Source organism: Trachinotus anak, unplaced genomic scaffold (genome assembly GCF_046630095.1).
Source record: "Trachinotus anak isolate AG129_WGS33_773 ecotype Australia unplaced genomic scaffold, CSIRO_AGI_Tana_v1 ptg000010l, whole genome shotgun sequence".
NCBI lineage: Eukaryota > Metazoa > Chordata > Actinopteri > Carangiformes > Carangidae > Trachinotus > Trachinotus anak.
In genome coordinates this window covers 13713468-13731909 of record NW_027273861.1, presented here as the reverse complement: position 1 = coordinate 13731909, position 18442 = coordinate 13713468, and the positions used below count along the sequence as shown (strand labels likewise).

General features: G+C 41.5%; 1 protein-coding gene across 1 annotated transcript; it reads right to left on the bottom strand.

Annotated features, from left to right (window-relative positions):
* Positions 1-9631: 9631 nt before the first annotated feature.
* safb (scaffold attachment factor B) lies at positions 9632-18313 on the bottom strand. Its single transcript, XM_071487731.1, has 21 exons — positions 18030-18313; positions 17650-17746; positions 16798-16862; positions 16429-16635; positions 16281-16340; positions 16133-16172; positions 14946-15354; positions 14536-14579; positions 14340-14449; positions 14094-14243; positions 13598-13686; positions 13253-13302; positions 13047-13126; positions 12747-12889; positions 12307-12418; positions 11847-12043; positions 11460-11637; positions 11196-11278; positions 11039-11097; positions 10736-10790; positions 9632-10635 (listed from the first exon to the last, which is right to left on the bottom strand). Exons 1-21 carry the CDS (start codon positions 18180-18182, stop codon positions 10518-10520), a joined length of 2499 nt encoding a protein of 832 aa, XP_071343832.1. The 5' UTR covers positions 18183-18313; the 3' UTR covers positions 9632-10517.
* Between the last annotated feature and the right edge of the window lie 129 nt (positions 18314-18442).

Genomic DNA, 18442 nt, shown 5'->3' with positions numbered 1-18442 from the left:
ATAATGTGATTTTATTTAGGTTTAAAAATATACCATTTCTGGTGCTTTCCCTTTTCCTCTTGTCTTTCTTCAGACAAGAGGCTCCTATAGCAGCGGCTTTTCTTCTTGCTCAGATGGGGCGCAATCCTACGAAATGGGATGCAGACCTGCAGACTTTTAATGACCAGCCTTTTATCCTTTAGCCATCTTTGTCTTCCCAGAGTCAGTTTTTTTTTTTTTTTTTAATATAAAAGTAATAATACACTTTCTATGTGTAGCCTAGTGCTTAACACAGTTACAAAGTGCGTCACGAGGAAGTGAAATGAAGGAATCAAAACAGGAAATGCAAATAAAAGCAAGAGACTGAGTCATTATTCATAAATTAAATTTGTATAATTCATGATCTGAGTTTTTATTGAGGGTGTGGCATGAAAAGCCCTGACAGAGGCAGCTGTTGCTTGTGGTATGCGTGATATCCAGGATATCTCAGACGGATCTTCTGAGCAGTGAGGGTGTGTTACAGAGACTCCTATTCCATTGGTGGAGCACTGTTTATATACAGTCTGTGGTTGAGCTGTCTATATCTCACAAACCATGACAAAGCATGAAAAGATGACAATGACCACAATGTCTTTTCCCCATGCCCTCAAATCATATAAGGACATAAAAACTTGAGAACTTTATGGTGGCAGTTAAAGCTACAGTATTGGTGGGGACACTGAAGAAGCTAGAAAACTCTAAACTCCGGACATGTGGAGGATAAGAGCAGACATGAGAGAAATCACCCTGAGATTTATGTTCTTCATCCCTCTGCCACGAACCAGAGTGAATAGAATGAATGAATATACAGCACATTTCCTTTGTTTGCCAAAAATCCCACATCATTACGTTACTTTTCTTAGGGGCCAGTTAGACATCTCTGGGGTCGAACTGGATAACTGTCTAACTTTTATAAACAAACTGTTGCAGATCCAAATAGATGTATTTGGAATTTGGGAGGAGTCGTGCTGCGTAAGAAGTACCAGCAACACCAGTTACAAATCTATTTCATCATACTTATCAGCTGTAATACAACGTTTTAACAGAGGATTTCTGAAACATGCGTCTCTTCAAACTAATGTTTATAAGCAATTCTTATAAAATTAGGTCAAGTCATAAAGTATTACAATCTTAATTATGATTTTTGAGCTGTTTAAGAGGGCCCATTGTCTCCTGGGCACCAGACAAAACATGAAGTTTAATGCAAAGATTGGACAAAAAAAAAAAAAAAAAACCTGTAACTGGGCCACTTTTCTTCATGACAGACTGACATTTTCTGCATGATTGAACCCTTTTCCTCAGCAATCAACTGCTTTTCTATATTTACCTTCTCTAACATCTTACATGTTTGTATATGCAGTATGTATACTTATTTATATGCACATGTGTGTACCAATGATTGCTAGGAAAACGACGCTTATAGTCTGACCAGCAGATCCAACCCAGTGATTAGACAGAAGGACAACGCCCATCCCTCAGCCTGTGATCTGTCTTAATCTCTGCATTCACTGTGGTTACTGTGCTTGACCCCAAGGGAGACGCACAGTGATAAACGACAGGGCAGAGATGTTTGAGCACGGCTGTTAAATAGCCTGAATGAGACACACCCCGGCAACATCATCGAAATGATGTTTAGCCTTGTGGAAGATGAGCTTTTTTTGTTTGTTTGTTTTTTTCTTCAGAATAAGACGGACTGCCAGTGGTGTTTTTGGTCTGAATACAGATCTGACATTTTCCAGTTAGTTTGGCTTTTGACTCTGAGACCTGCTGAGGAAATTAAAAGATCACCGCGGAGAGAGCATAGATTTCCTGCTGGGGAGGAATTCCTTCACTTTCCTGTTGCTGCTTTTTCTTCTGGTGCGTTGCAAACCTAAAAGGCGGGACATTTGTTTTACATTTCCCTGTTTGCATTTCTGCCAGATCATCTCGTAGCCTGTGCAGAGAAGTGTTGAGCGAATCTACTGGATGTTTTCAGTCCACGTGGTGTTTCAGAACTAATTGCAAATATTTAAATTAGCAATAAACACACCACTATTGTTCCTTTATCTGCCTTACTTCCTGTCTCCAAAGTTTACTTGTGTTTAGAGGGTTTAAAAGAGCAGACCACTGAAGCAAACACTCACACTCTGCAGGTGTGACTGCAGGTATGACTTAAACCCTCAGTCAACATACAGTCAGTCGTGCACACACAAATCTGGGAAAGTAATACACAAACCTCATGAACACGTGTTTAAGCAGCCATGCAAACATAAACTCACGAACCCGAAGAAATGGTGAAATCCTCAGTATAAATGGTCGCTCTGATGACTCACTGAGAGGCCTGATTCTAGGAAAACCAGAGCAGGGATTTGGTTTCACAGAACGATGCAGCATAAATATTCTTGGCAAGCAAATTTTTAGGGGCCCCCTGTGTTTAACCATGTGTATACAGTATGTAGCTTGCGCACTAAAGCGGGCGTTCATCCACAACCAGCAGACAGGAGATGTGATGGTTCATTCTCATGTTTACTGACTGTTTTCTGGTAACTTCTAAATCTATAACATCACTCGGCCTTCTTTGCTTCTTAAACTGGATTCCCTGCACGTTGTTGCTTGTGCAAGGCCATCCTCTCGTTGTTTTTCGTCACTTCACTGCCATGAGTCACGTTGTGTTCTCCTTTATCTGAATGTTTCCACCTTCTCCCATTGCCATCTCCGTCCAAACACGACAGGAGATCTAAAGACCTTCAGGAAATTCTGCTGGAACCTTGAAGGCAGCTGGTGTAAATAATGTCAAAGAAAAATCTCATGAATCATGGTTTCACCCAGTCATAGTGTGGAAGCTATATCCAACACTAGACTAACACTTGATCTTAGCTGTAATTACCCATTCAGAAATCCCTTGAAGGAAAAAGATTTGCAGGGAAGAGAGAAAGAAAGGAACCTCTGCAGGAGCTAGGCTTTTATGAGTCTCTTACTAAAGACGCAGTGGGGTCATGAAAGGGCTGCAGAACGACGGAGGAGGAGATTCATGTGTGTGTGTGTGTGTGTGTGAGGAAGGCAGTATTTTATTCCTCTATTCAAGGGTGACATGAAGAGGTTGTGTTATACACTTGTGGTGGCAGTTTAACGAGGAAACTAATTGATGCACGAATTGTGTGCAAGTACACACAATTTACACGGCTCATGAGTCTTGTTTGTATCCACTGTGCACACTGTAAACTGTGTGAGCCCGTTTCATGAACATTTTAGACCTCACTTTCCAGTAAGTGAACCACCATATAATCTACAATTCCCGGGAATAAAATGTTGTGTCTAAAATTTACCTCTGTTGAATGAAGGCGCTAATACATTTTGTTTCAAAACAAACCATTACTTTATTTTTTGTGTTACTGCACATGCATGAGCCTTGAATAGTTTTTCACGTTAAAAAGCTGATAAAATCACTTGTGGGGCTTCACTGTGGGTCGTTGTGCTTTTGCAGAGCCTTTTTTCCCCTCTACCCGTGAACTAGCTAGCTACCAGACTCTAAAGTGGCACTCTTACATAGCTCATTAGGACATTTTGGTCTGCCAATCAAGTAGGTATGTGCATGTAAATACATCTACACTGTGTACATCATGCATGTGGCTGTGTGCAGAGAAATGAACATGAACAGCAACTATATGTTCCTCCATCAGATTGCAAACTAACAGTTATCTCCCATTTGCTGTGACATAATGCATTCCCTAGTCCCTTACCTTAACCTTAACCATGACAAGTGCATGCTTAACCCTAACATTTACCCTAACCTGAATCTAAACCTGATTCCAACCCTAACCCTAAAAACAAAGTCTTAACCATCAAAAAGGCGTTTGAAGCTGTGAGGACCGGCAAAAATGTCCTCACAATGATGGTTTCAGACCAAAATTTGTCCTTGCAACAATAGAAAGACATACATAGACACACACACACACACACACACACACACACACACACACACAGGAACAAATGGTGTTGGAAGCTGTGCATCTGTTGCTGTGTGTCCTCTGTAAGCCACTGTTCACTTTACACCTTTTGTCCTGTACACACATGCCGACACATATTTGAACATAAAACAAGCATGCATATATCCTTGTGTGTAGATGTACACACATAAAGACACACACACACTCCAGTAGCTGTGTCTGCTCAGTGCAGTTTAGTGCCGGTTTTAGTGTTCTCGCTGAAAGCCACAATTTCTTGCGTTAACATTACATAAGTAATTTTGCACATGTGTGTCAGTGGTTTGTCTCTATGCTATGAGTGGAATTCAGGAGACCAGAGGCCTGAATGAGTCCAATGTTCGGTCCATGACAGCAGCTGGTCATGCAAGCGGTGCTAACGGGAGACTTGAGTCGCTGTGTGTGCAGCAGTCAGCACCAGTCTGGCCTGATCGGACATTCTCAACTCACTGATGTCCCAATTCAGGAGAAAGAACAGGTTTCATAACTATTATATTGCTCCAGGAGATGCCAGTGTCTGGATGGCAGCAGAGAGAGGGGGTTGCACACGTGTAGCTGCCATGTAGCATGTACTTCTTACAGTGTTAATTTCCTATTTAAATTCTAGGAATTGTTCTGCATACTGATCTAATCTGAGAATACACTGCAAAATACACACATACATTTATTAGTGTGCATCATATTGGGTAGTTAGCATTGAACTGTAGTCGTTATTGTTACATAGGATTGGCTAATGAGTAAATGGATTTATGAAGTAGGCCATTAAGTTGTTTTGTTCTCAGAAAATACATATCATCTATAATATCTATCAAGTGCGACAGGTTTTGTTTACAATGTTTTAGATCCCATTTATAGCCCTGGATGACAGAAGCACTTGTTTCTCTCCTGGATGAGGCGATAACCCAGCTCGGCTCAGGTTTCTTCTTTGCTCTCTTTTCATCAGTCTCAGCTCAATGCGTCTCAGCCTCAGCCTGGCATGAGGTCTGGGTGTTCTGCACATATGACTGTGGGAGGCCTATTGTTTCAACACTGGTTGGGTCTGTGGTTCTGCCCAAATCCCTTAAAATCCTGAAAACAAATCTCATTTAAGGATTACAATAGCATACTCATAAATTCATGAAAGACCCAACATTTCAAATACTCACCTTCTCCATAACTGTATAAGTATTTTGACAGAAGTGTCTCTGATGTAAAAGTGGATGTAGATTTAAAGGGGAACTCTGCCACTTTTACACATCACAGTCTGTTTAAAGGTCTTGGGGATTACGACTGCGTCTGACTTGAGTCAAATTCCAAGTTTGAAAATGAAAAACAAATCTTGTTCTGAGTTAGAAAGAAGCGAGCTTACCAGACATCTGCCTGCTGCTCATCCTTCTTGTGGCTAGGCTTTAGCCTGTACTAGCATAACACAACCGCAGCTGTCAAGTTGCATTATGGTAGGTGACAGGTTTTGATAAGGGGAAAAAAAACTCCAGTTCTGCTGGATAGAATTGGATTCTGTTTTAAAACTTGTTCACCTTGAGTCTGACAGTGTTGTAGGACTTCTGTGCTGAATCAGTGGAGTGTTCTTTGAAGAAAAAGACCGGGTATTTTTATTTTTCCATCCATTTCTCAAATCATGACACATGATCCCGTGGAGAGCCATTTGACTAAGACTTGTAAAAACACATTTGTGGTCAGGAACATGGCAGACTCTTTACACTTATGTCCCTATCTGCCTCTTTTTCTGTGTTTTTCTATGAATCACAACTCTGACTCTCTTCAGACCCCCTTCTCTCCCCTGCAGGTCAAGCTGCTGCTCTGAGCCTCACTTCTGTTGAAAGATAAAAGAGGATGTTGTCTCAGCTTTGTTTTCTCTCAGCTGTCCGAGGAAGCTCCTGGTGGATCCACCTGTGGTGGTCTCAGGTCTGGTGGCTTGCAGACCAACATATTGAAGAGCTTATGCACATGAACATACCATCAAATGCAAACATACAACCCTGCCTCAGCTCCCACATTCACATGCACTGCCACGGATTCAGAGATGTGAACCAAACAAAGTGATGAAACGTGGTAGAAGATCTTGACAAGCCGCTGTGTGATATGATGTGAATTCCACTGTGTTTGTCTGTTTCTCATGTGCAGGACAGAGGTGTGGCTCTGGCCCCTGCTGCAGACATCAAATTACCTGCTGTATGTTCACATATGATTGTGAAACGAGAGAGAACCTTGTTTGTAAAAAACAAAACCGCAAACTTAAAACTCACTGCTCAAAGGCTTACAAACCCCTATGAAGATGTTGATTCAGTCTGATATTAACACACTGTCCTAACTGAAGAACCTTTTTTGTGATGTAGAGGCTTGCATGGCTGCTTAAACCCTTTTTGCACATTTTATTGTGTTGTACGTTTAGTTTTAAATAGACAAATTTCCATTTTTGCCCATGAATCTACACTCAAAAACATGCCATTAAATTTCTTTGCAAATGTATTAAAAATCAAAAACTGAACGCTCTCATTTACAAGTATTCAGACCTTTCGTTGTGGCACTCCAAATCGTGGTCAGGTGCATCTTCCTTGCTTTACAGCCCATTACGGAGGCGTCCTTGCAGAAAACCAGAGTGCACGTGACCTGAAACTGGAGCACAACCTTTTGGCATGACCATGACCTGAAGCACACAGCCAGGACGATGCTGAGTGGCTTCAGGACTCTGGTCTCTGACGGGCCTTGAGTGGCCCAGTCAGTCCAGACTTACACCCCATAGAACAGCTGTGGAAAGACCTGAAGTAGTTCAGATGCTTCCCATCCAATATGAGGGAGCGTGAGAGAATCTGCCAGGAGCAATGGGATAAACTGCCCAAATCCAGGTATGCAAAGCTTGTAGTGGCTTGCCCAAGATGACTTAAAGCTGCAATTGCTGCCCAAGGGGCTTCTACAAAGTAGTTGATTAAGAGTCTGAATACTCTTGTGAAGAGATTTCAGGTTTTTGATCTTTAATAAATTTCCCAAACTTTTTAAAAACATGTTTTCACTTTCTCAGTTTGGGTTATGGAGTGTAGACTGATGGGCAACAGTGAAGCCACTAAATATCCCCAATCAGCCTTAATCAACAAGCTACAATTTCCAAACAGAAAAGATTTTGTGCAACAATTAAAACAGATCAGTGGCAGCACGCAGCTACATTACATTTACTGAAAGTTAAACCTGAGATTACTTCTCCTATTGATTCACTACAACTTGTGTGCTACATACAGATGGGTGACAAATTAAAGGAAAAACCTGAAAATGAGTGGATGACAATGCCTCCATCCATAGCGCACGAGAGGTCACTGAATGGCTTTATGAGTATGAAAATGATATGAATCACATGCTCTGGCCTTTACAGTCACTAGATCTGGCAGCACACAGTGACCCATCACCTTACTAAGACACTTTATGTTGGTTTTTCCTTAAATTTGTCATCCATCTGTATTTGCAGCTGCAGGCAATGAGCTTGTTTTTCCATGTAATAGATATAGATGTAGATATATACAAAGAAAGAGGATAGAGACACAACAGACACAGCAGACACAAAGACACGAAGGACACTTCAGTTAGGCGACTCCTCAGGACAGACATCAGAGAAAATAAATGCATGTCATTTTCCAGAGTCCAGGAATCTGGGTAAATAATGTTTCACAGCGAGGGGTCTGACACGGAGGATCAGTGGTGTGTGTGTGTGTGTGTGTGTGTGTGTGTGTGTGTCTGTGTGAGTGAGTGCACTCCTTTTACATTGACCTCTGTGTGAGCATGTGAACCTGTGTTTTCATACACATTTTCCTGCCTTTAAGTGTAAGCGTGTGTATGTGTATGTGTGTGTGTGTGTTAGGCGAGATGTCTGCGACCCTCTCCACCTCAGACACTGTGTGCTCATCTCCCTGCTGGTCCTCGTCATGTTGATTTAAGCTGTTAACTCTACATCTGGTGGGTTATTTGTAGTTGAGAAATGGTCAGTCGGGGCAAGAGGAGGAAAGAGGTGAAGCAGCCGCAGGGACCCTCGTACATGTCCTGATTTTATCCCCCCAACATCCTCTCACCCACAAGTCATGCCCTAGACGCCATTTTTCATCTTCAGTGTTCTGTTATTTGTTTCCCCAGAGATTTGAAGAATTTTTGTCACATCTAGAGTACGGACGCAGTGACAGTTGCTTGTAATACTGAAACTGCTTTTTAAGCTGATTTTACACTTGCACTCACATACAATTAATCCTCATGATAGCATCAACTCCATGTCTAACAAATAAATAAAAGGACTGGTTTCAGCATGTATTCATGATTATATGACGCCATCTAGTGGACTAAAAGGAAATAACAGCTGAAATGAGGATTAAGATTATAATAACCCTGTCTGATTTAAGTACTTCCATGTAAAACAGCAGGATAGGGTGGACAGATATGTGGGGAAGACATTAGCAATGTTGCAAACTGATGCATGCTGCATTACCATGTAGCGGGTTTGATATGATCACCAGCGTCAGCTGTAGTGCCAAAAAAAAAAAAAAAAAAGATTGTACCCTGTGGTTACCCTTTAAGTTTGTTCACACCATTGGATGCAAGATGAGAAATATATATATGTGTGTATATATAAAACATTAGAAATATAGATGTATTTATTCTATATATTTGACAAAGTTCAGAAACAAATGCATCCAGAATCACACAATAGGAACAAGTTACAGAATAAATATCTTGGATCATTCCCTTTTCATTTATGAACAAAATGCTTTCACTTTGAGAACATTATTGCGCTTGAGTAACCATACACAGCCTGACATTGGGCACTTCGACAAAAATACACAGTATGTGTCATCATAACACTTAGTCCCGCATGATCTGAAGAGTCGTGGAGGAGGAAAGTGTCTTTTGAAAGAGAGGAACTTCACTTCTACAAAAGGAACTTGGAGCCAGTAGATTCATTGAAGTCAGGGTTCCTTTCTTTTCTTAAAAGTAGAAGGAGCTATATCTGGAGCTCAGCTCTAATCCGTCACAGGCTGTAGGTGTACTCATAATCTATGAGTGTGATGTACAGAGGTCAAAACTGCATCCTACAGTCAAAATCATTTCCTCTTGCATATAAATATACATACATAAACACAGATGAGCTGGATGGTGTTATTCTGCAATAAGTAGCCTATTACAAATACTGAAATTTACTGAGGCTCTCTGTGTAGAAATGCCATGGCTGGACCCAGTGGGTTTACTATTGCAGCCATTAGCTTCTCACCTCATTTCTTCAGTCTAGGTTGGAGGTCTACAAGCTATGTGTAAGAAATCCATTTCATTGGAGACTCATTAGCTGTCCCTCTGCCATTTGGAAAGGTCTCAAGGCAACACAGTAGCAGTCTGATTGCACATGGATACAGTTAATGATACTAGAAGTTGCTGTGGCTAGTAATGTAACGTTGGGTCAAAAGGGGTGTCGTTTAGTGTATGACCCAAGAATATTTAGTGCTCAACCCCACAACACAATAGGAAGCCCTAATAGAGGAGTTGAAATTCAAATAGTTGCTTCAGTGCATCATATCAGCTTCACATTCTTTTTTTGTTCGTAACAGGAGCCTCTAAAATCAATTTGTGAAAAAGTGTTCTGGCAAGATGACTCAGGGAGCATTTGTTTCAGTAGCACCACTGCATAAAGATGAAAAATCTTTTATTCTTGTAGGCAATTTCACCTTGTGAATTTTACATCTGAGCTCCACTAGACCACTCAGCCGAGCATGGCATCAAAATAAACCAAATAACACTGTCAACAGAAGGACAAGAAAACAAAACATTTTTATGCAAAAAAAAAAACAAAAACAAAAAAAAAAAAACAACCTAAAAACACATCTGAGTTACAGAAAAATCATACATTACATTTTAGATTTTATCACTAATCTGTGCACAAACGCTCCAAGGGCATTTACTGCCATAACCCAACAATCACACAAATCAATATTATATACAAAAAAAGCATTAATTGAAATATAAAAAGTCTACCAAGCTTTGATAATCAGAGTGTGACATTTAATTTAAAAACCTTTATTTTCAGGGAAATTTTACCGATCATGTGTTTTAAAAGGATTACGTCAAAGAGGAGCCTCAAGGTTTGAACAAGTTAATTGTAACAAAAGCTCATTTAACGAGGATGGAAAACTTCCTAAATGTTTCAGACAAACTGGGATACAGAGAGGAGACTGGTGAGGTTAGGTCCATCAACAGAGGCGTCAATAAAACAACTGAATTTACGACACAGAGCTCAGACGTGACTCTCCACAAACAGGCCAACCCACATATACCACACCTTCCTGTAAGCAGACAGTCGTGGTAAACAAGGGAGGTTTGACTGAATGATAAATACAAGGCAAGTGACCACAACATCACAAAAGTAACAAGAAAAATAGGTTTCCATCAAGAATGGACTGGAATTGTGTCAAAAAAGAATTCTTGATTTTAAAAAATGTACAAAACAAGATGGCCACATCTTCCCTGATATGACCTCCTGAAACAGTCCCACTATTGTCTTCAGATAGACGGACATCAGTAGCGCCGACCAAAAGCTCCACCCTGAAGTCCGCCGCCCTGCATCAACTGGTTCTGTCTGTTGAGAGCTCCAGACAGGGACTGCGATGTTCCTGTGTTCATGTAGCCTCCACGGCTGTTGACAAAAAAAAAAAACAAAACAAAACAATGATTGGCTGCTCCTGTAAGCTCATGTTAGCCTTAAAAGGGAGAACATCAATACATTCACTACATACCCTGCCATTCCTCCACGTGCCATGTGGCTCTGGCCTGGGATAGCACCATCTCTACCTGAAGTTGAAAAGCAAAACATCAGATACACAGACCGACTACAGCAGTTAAAGCTCTAGACTGCCATTAAGCAGGGTACCAACTATACACCATTTCCCTTCAGCCTGCTACTATATTTGTGCCATCCTTCCACTTCAGTCCTCAGAGGGCAGAACTACTGTTCTTTAAAATGTAAATCATGGCATCACGAAAGCCGTCAACATAATCAGCACGTCATTACACAGAGAATACTGCACAAGTATTCATACTTTGCCATGTTCTGTCTCCTTCCATCTTCCTTCCGGAGTCCCAGTCTCGACCTCCTTCCCTAAAAAATAACGACAATAATAATTTTTTACCTTTTTTACCTCCCTCAAGAAAAATGTAATTGTAACTGTAACTGAGGAAGCTTAGAGTGATGCTCACCTTGGGTTCATGCGCTTGTCATAGCCTCCACCCCAGGGCTCTCGGCCCTCTCTGCCATGCCTGTCAGACCTGTCTGAGAAGTGCTGTAAGAGGAGACGAGACAGTCAGAACTCTCTCACATCCTGCTCCTGTGTGGTTGCTACAAATCTTAGGTTTCAAAGATTTATGTGTTACTGTTCTTTAGCACAGTTGGTATCTAATGATCTTTGTGTCGGCCACACACCAAGCTACGGACCATGTGGGAGGAAGATCCATGTCTCTTACCTGACCATCTCTGTCTGCACCCATGCCACGAGCGTTGTCCCGCCTGTCCATCATCATGTCGTCTTGGTAACGGCCCCGGTCTCTGTGGTCAAAGTCCTGATAACGTTCCTGTCGACCGAAGTCTGAACGACCATAACGGTCGTCCATGGCCATGCGCTTATCAGGCCAGTCATCTTTCCTAAAAATAAAAAACACAATGAATTTCACTTGAGTCTATCTCTATTTGGCTGATTCACAGCACATAAAGAAGGACTCAAGCTTGCACTCTTATTGGTGATATTTCAATGCTGATCGAGAAGCTACCAGGAATGAGCCTCTGATTAAGCAATAAATCCAATCACCAGTCATCCTGTTCAGCATCACTACACCATGCCAATTATTATTTACCTGCCATCCATGTCATAAGGCCTTTTAATTGGGCGTCGCTCCTGTTCATAGCGTAACTGCTCCTGCTGCCGTCTCAGTTCCTCACGCTCCCTGAGGATCCTTTCCTGCTCGCGCCGCCTCTCATACTCTATACGTAGCCTTTCACGCTCCAGGAACTGACGCTCCATACGGTCTGCATCGAGGCGCTGCTTCTCAGCCTGAAAATGAAGCCATATATCATGTCTCTCAAAAGATATTGCAATTTTTATATAAAAAGAAAGTACATCTGGGACAATGAGATATTGGACAAATGACTACATGGGTGCAATGGGAGCAAAAGATATTTCTATCAATATTTTTGTAGTTAGATTTACACCAGTGAGAGTATGATGCATGAAATCTGGGGAAGAACACAGAAAGCAATGCATAGAGAGAAAGAGGACACCACTCCAAGAAATACATAACAGTAGTTTGACAGTACCTCCAGCCAGTGTCTCTTCCGGAGCAAGTGTTTCCTCTCTTCTCTCTCCCTGAACAGACGGATTCGCTCGCGCTCACGATCTGGGCGGTTGTCACGATCACGGTCACGGTCACTGAAAGAAAAGAGCAAAGATCAATCTCTGTTCGGTGAGTGAGGAGCATCAATGGCAGGTGGAAAAATATAATTTAATAGTGTTCAGTCTAGGATCATAGTGATCAAACATAACCACAATGACTTCTTCTGTTCTCCAACAAAGATCCAGTAAAGTATCTACAGAAACAGAAGCACTGTTTTAAAAAAGCTTTTTCAGTCAGACCTCCACAAGATGACAAGCTAAAGAAGTACAAGATTTTCATTATATTTCATTTTGATTATGTTGTATTAAACCTTATTAGAGAAGGTTAAGATTATTGTTTCTGGGCCCCTTCCATGATCCTTACGTGTATCTGCGTCTTTCGACCTCTCTGATCTCCCTCTCTCGTTGTCTCTGCCGCTCTCTCTCTCTCTGCTCCTTGATCTGGTCGAATGACAGGATGTCTTTCTTCTCCTTACTAGATGACTTGCGGTCCCGACTCTTTGTGCTCTGGAGAAACGAGAACGCAAAAGAGAAGACAGAAAGAGGATTACGTTAAAGGCCGATTACAAAAATACATTCTAACATAATGTATATTAGAAGTCCTCTACACATGCCTACTGCAGTAACTCAAGTTTAACAGTTATAGGAGTGTATGTTTACTTACTCGCTCCTTGCTTTTGGTTTTGACACTGATAACAGGCTCTCCCTTGGACTTGTCCATGACTACAGTCCTCTCATTTCGCGCTGTGAAAAACAAATATAGTCAGTATTGTCAAAAATGATCAAATTATATGTAAATGCTTTCAAGAGACGCCTTTTTTCAGCATTAACTTGATACACAGAAGCTGGGAATTATTTGGATTTTCTCACCTTTACCATCTTTTCCTTCTCCCTCAGATTTCTCATCCTTTCCATCAGACCTACAAAAAACATCAACAGTGTGAGCTCTATCAGAGTTATATTTACAAACATTTTAAACAACAATTCAGTGACTGGTTTCCTGTTCTCCTTAGAGTTGACAGCTTATCTTCTCTTTAGTTGTAAAACTTAGGAACTCTCAACTGCTGAGGTTACAGGTTACCACTGGGTCATGCCGTGCTAAAATTGTACGCACCCATGATATTTAAGGCACACTGTATCAAAACACCAGGCCGCTAAGGCCAGTTATAGTAACAGACATTACTCAAACACAAGGCAGCTTGTAAGTGATCTTACTTGGAGTCTGTGGAGTGTCTCCTGTCGCTGCCAGACTTCTTGGTGTCAGTCTTGTCTGCTGGCTTCTTTCCTGCTGGCTCATTTTTAGCCTACAATGTTAAAACAAGAACATGTTTCTTCATAAGAGCTGAATGAACAGATTCGGTTTAACATAGTGATCATACGAAAAGTTATATTTTAATCTTAATAAAAAGACATTATTCAATTGAATTGGTGTATACTGAATTTAACAATATGTGTGATAAAAGCTTTGAGCCACATAATAAAACTTGTAACAACTATAATTTAAATAAACTTAAAAAGATTTATTCTCCGTTCATCCTCAAATCTTTATCTTAAAAATCTAAGTGTTTTGATTAAGACAATACAGATTAAATTAAAAAAGGAGACTATGTTGTGCCTACAAATGCGAAGAATATGCTCATTCTGGGTGGGACATTAGTTATTGGAAAGCCAATAAAAGTAGTGAAAGAAACAGTCTTCCCTCAACACTCACCCGCTCCACAGAGATCATCCTGCCATGCAACTCAGTCCTGTGAAGGTGGCTGATACACTTGGTGGCCTCCTCTGTGGAGGACATGGTGACAAAACCATAGCAGCGAGCCCCGGGGCTCTTGGCATTGGTCACCACCTTAGCACCAACAACCTGCAGGAAATGAAATTGAAATGATCAGTCTTAGATTAAACGTAAATGGTTTGTAGGCATGAGGACAACGGTGAGAGTTAGTTTGCGTAGACTAACCTTGCCATATTTGCTGAAGAGGGTCTTCAGATCAGTCGCTCTGGTAGTGGAAGAGAGACCGCTGACCCACAGATTCCTGCCACTGTTTGCTGCAGCACCACTTCCAGCGGCTACACATATACGAAATAAATCAATAAGCATATTTCCATTGAATGTGGAAGACCAGAATAGCAAAGAACCCGCTTCATTCACTCACCCTTTTCATCTTTTGACTCTGTCTTGCCATCTTTTTCCTCAGAGCTAAAGACAAAGAAAAAAAGCCATAAACATACAGCAATGTGGACACCAGGGATCTCCTCGCCTAAATGTATTTATTTATGTGTTTGATGGTTTTAATAAAAAAGTTGACAGTGATCAGCCCATCATGTACCATAGTGCCGTGCTTAAACAGTGAAAAAATGGAACTATACCCTATGAAAATCACAATACATTACCCATTAATGGGTAAGAACGAGGTAATAGGTGAGTGTAAGGAAGGACAAATGAAAACAGACAAATGCACAGAACGTTTTTACCTCCATAAGAGCATCCAAATTTTTCTAGCACAAAGGAGCCAATGCAACAGAGATAGCCATTTTGGGTTCTAGTAGACAGAAAGCAACAAACCTCTTTTTCAGATCATCGCCCTCTACAGAAGAGGACTCTTTCACTGTCGAGGCTGAATCCGCAGCAGCTTTCTCTTCTGTCTTCTCATCCTCCTCACCCTTCTTAGACCCAATTTCTGAATCAACAGTTTCACCCACAGCGCCCTGTTCGCTTACACTAACAGCCTGCGAGCTTTTGTTTTCAGCGTCAAATGTCTCTTCTGGGACGTTCTGTGTGTCCCCAACCTCTTTGGTGTCAGTCTCCACAACATCCCTGTCGCTCTCCACATCTCCAGAGGCGGCTTTGTCAGACACACTGTCTTCCCCTCCGGCGGTGGCAGCTTGCTCTTCTTCAGGGCTCGTCTCGTGGCTCAGGTGATGATCTTCGTTAAGCGGCTCAGATAAACAAGACCCGGCTACTTTGTCATTTTCTACGGATTTAACAGGAATAGAATGGCACAGAGTTTAATCACTTCTGAAACACAGCAATGGTTAACGAGGAACTGGCAAGGCCTGGATTAGGAACGTCATGACCACTGGCCTGTGCTCTTACTACTATGTAATAAAACGATGAAGTAGTCCCTAACGGAGAGACTGGAAGAGACCCCAAAGGCTGGAGGACAACCAAGCAACTAGTGCGACTAACACACTGGCTCAATTCTCAAGTTGAACCACTTCACTCTGTTCACCTGATCCAAAGCAGACAAAGACTTCAGTGCTGAAGAGAGCCACCAAGATCAGCAGTGCAGCAGTAGAGGCTCACTGTAGTCCATCTTCTTTCAGACTTTCCAAGTGTCCATTTGTATTGACAAAGTCCAGCATATTCATATCCAGCTGATTTCTGAGTCAGTGTCTTTAAAAAGATGTAAAAGCTGATGAGTCTTGATGGATCTTCTTGGTCTTCATGTAGCAAACCTAGAAACACTGCAATCACCTGCAACAGCTCAAACCTCCCTGACCATGACATTTAATTGCTGTCAGTGTGCATCAAAATGTTAACCACTGTCACTGTACAACTCGAGTAACATCATTGGTAACGTGACCAATATTTGAAGGTTCAATTAATAAATATGGATAACCAAATTTCAGCACAAATCCAGCAATTTCCTTTGGGTTTCCAGTCTCTCTTCCTAAACAAAGTGTTTGCATTCCAAGCTCAACACTGTAAAAAGATGTCGCCACCTCTTTATAAACCATTTTCTACAGTACCTGTTTCTTCTTTCATGTCGTCTGCATCTGGATCCTGTGTCTAAAACAAAAAAAGGATGCCTTTATAAAACTGACTGTTTGTGACACTTATTTTTACCACAGCATCACAAGCTTTACATACAGGAAAAATATTTGCGAGGGAGCTTACCGTATTGATTGATGAGCATGTCATATATTCATCTTTATCTGCCATCTCAGACTCATCCATCTGTTAAAATACAAACAAGTACAGCAACATTAAACCTTGCCAAGTTAAAAGATAAAAATAAAAGGACGAGTTTTCAGTCCCGTCTCACCTCTGGGCGTCTTGCTTCATCGTCTGACTCGAAAGCCCTGTCGTCATCTTCTTCATTCATCTCTGCGTCGTCTTCTCCGTGGAAATTCTCTGTTTCATCGTCATAATCCTCGGCTGGTATTCCGTTGTCATTCTCCGTCTCATCCAGCACGTTCATGTCGAGGATGTCCATTTCCTGCATGTTTTCGTGATCATCCTGCAGATCCTCCTGACAAAGAAAAGGGGAAATTAGTTAAAAACACTAACAACAATACAACCGTATGATCCAGAGCTTAACAACTCTGTAGTTACTAAGGAGAGCTACCAATTGTGCAAAAACATCATACAGGACTATACGTGTGAAAATAAATGAATTTTTCAAGAAACTTACATGGCCATCATGGGAGTCCTCCTCAATAGTGCCGTCCTCTGGTTCATCATTCTCTTGCCTGGTATCTACAGAAAATATTTTCATTTTAAACCAAGTCTTTATCAGGTGTCTTATAGCTACCAAAGAAAACTGTACATACTACAACCTCCAAAATTACCTTTGCATTTATAGACCAAACAAAATATTACATTTTCAAACTCATAAAGGTAGAATTAGTAGCAGGGCTATGGCTTGACGCACGGCACGCAATAGACGCCCATTCTACCACCTGCTGTGTGCAATGGACACACATGTCAAGCAACAGATACTGTCCCAAAATCAAATCTTGACGCATATAGGAATTTGACTGCTACTCTTGACACGGACAAAAGGCTCGGAAGCAAGGAACGTCACCCTTTAAAGGTTTTATTGCCACTACTAATCCTCCTTGCTCTGAAATGCCCTGAGAAATTTACACTGTTCATTATTTTCTGTTTGTTTTATTTATATGCAAATAGAAACTGAACAGTGAAACATATCACTCTGATTATTTGACTGTATAATCAATCAATTTCACCTACAATCAAAGCTCAGCTCTTCATCCATAATACTGAAGTCAAACACAACAGCCCTGCAATAAATCCTACTTTGATCAGGGGGTTATAATGTGCAGTTTTTCTTTTAACAGTTTTGGAGATTCATAGTGGTCAATTAGGGGCCTGTAGTTTCTATTTAGTTACTTCTTCACACAACGTGCCCAGGCGACTCTCGACTGGTGTTTCCTTCAGACTGAAGCTAACCAGACAAGACCATGAGTCACATTTCTACGGACATTTTAAGTTGAGGCTGAGGCGTGTGTTGTGCAGACTTTACCTCTGGCAGCTCGTTTAGGTGTAACGTTGACTTTCTTTGGCGCTGACTCCGTAGCCACAACAATCTCATCAGGATTTCCACCCTCCTCCTCGATGGCCTGTTTACGGAAAGTAAACCCACAGTGACTTAATAATTTGAGCAGACTGTACAAGTACAACAGCGGCGTCCAATTTGTACGAAGCCACGAATAAAACGCGTTTAGCTGTCAGCTGTTCGGCGCAGACATTAGCTAAAGATTAGCATTCAGGTCAATGGGGCTCGTAAGCTAACGTAGCTCTACGTTTATAACGGTTAGACATGGTACATTCACAAAGCCAGTAAATGCATGCTTGTGTGGTGTTTATGTTCCTAGCATTATTACAGGAAAACAGCCAGAAGACCTTTTTTAGACGCTCCGACAGCACGCTTTTGACGCCTGTGGTGTCCAAATTTCGTTTCTTCAGCTCGGCCTTCAGGTCAATAACTCTCAGCTCCGAGAGTTTGCGAACCTCCGCGACTTCCGGAACCTCCACGTCCGCTGATGGGTCCGCCATCCCTTTACTTGGTAAAAACTAATCCTCCGCTTGAAAATAACGCTTTTATCCACTTTATTTATTACTGCTACGCTGCGGTTGCGGACAGCTGGCTTGCAGAACTACTGCAAAATGGAGGCAGCGGCGAGCCAGTGACGTCAGGGCGCAGGCGCAGTACAGTTTTAGCGCAGAGACGAGCAGACGGGGAAACTGCATTTAGTGAGAAGCATGGATGAAGAAGAACTTCTTATAATACATCCATGGTTAGAACTAATGAATGA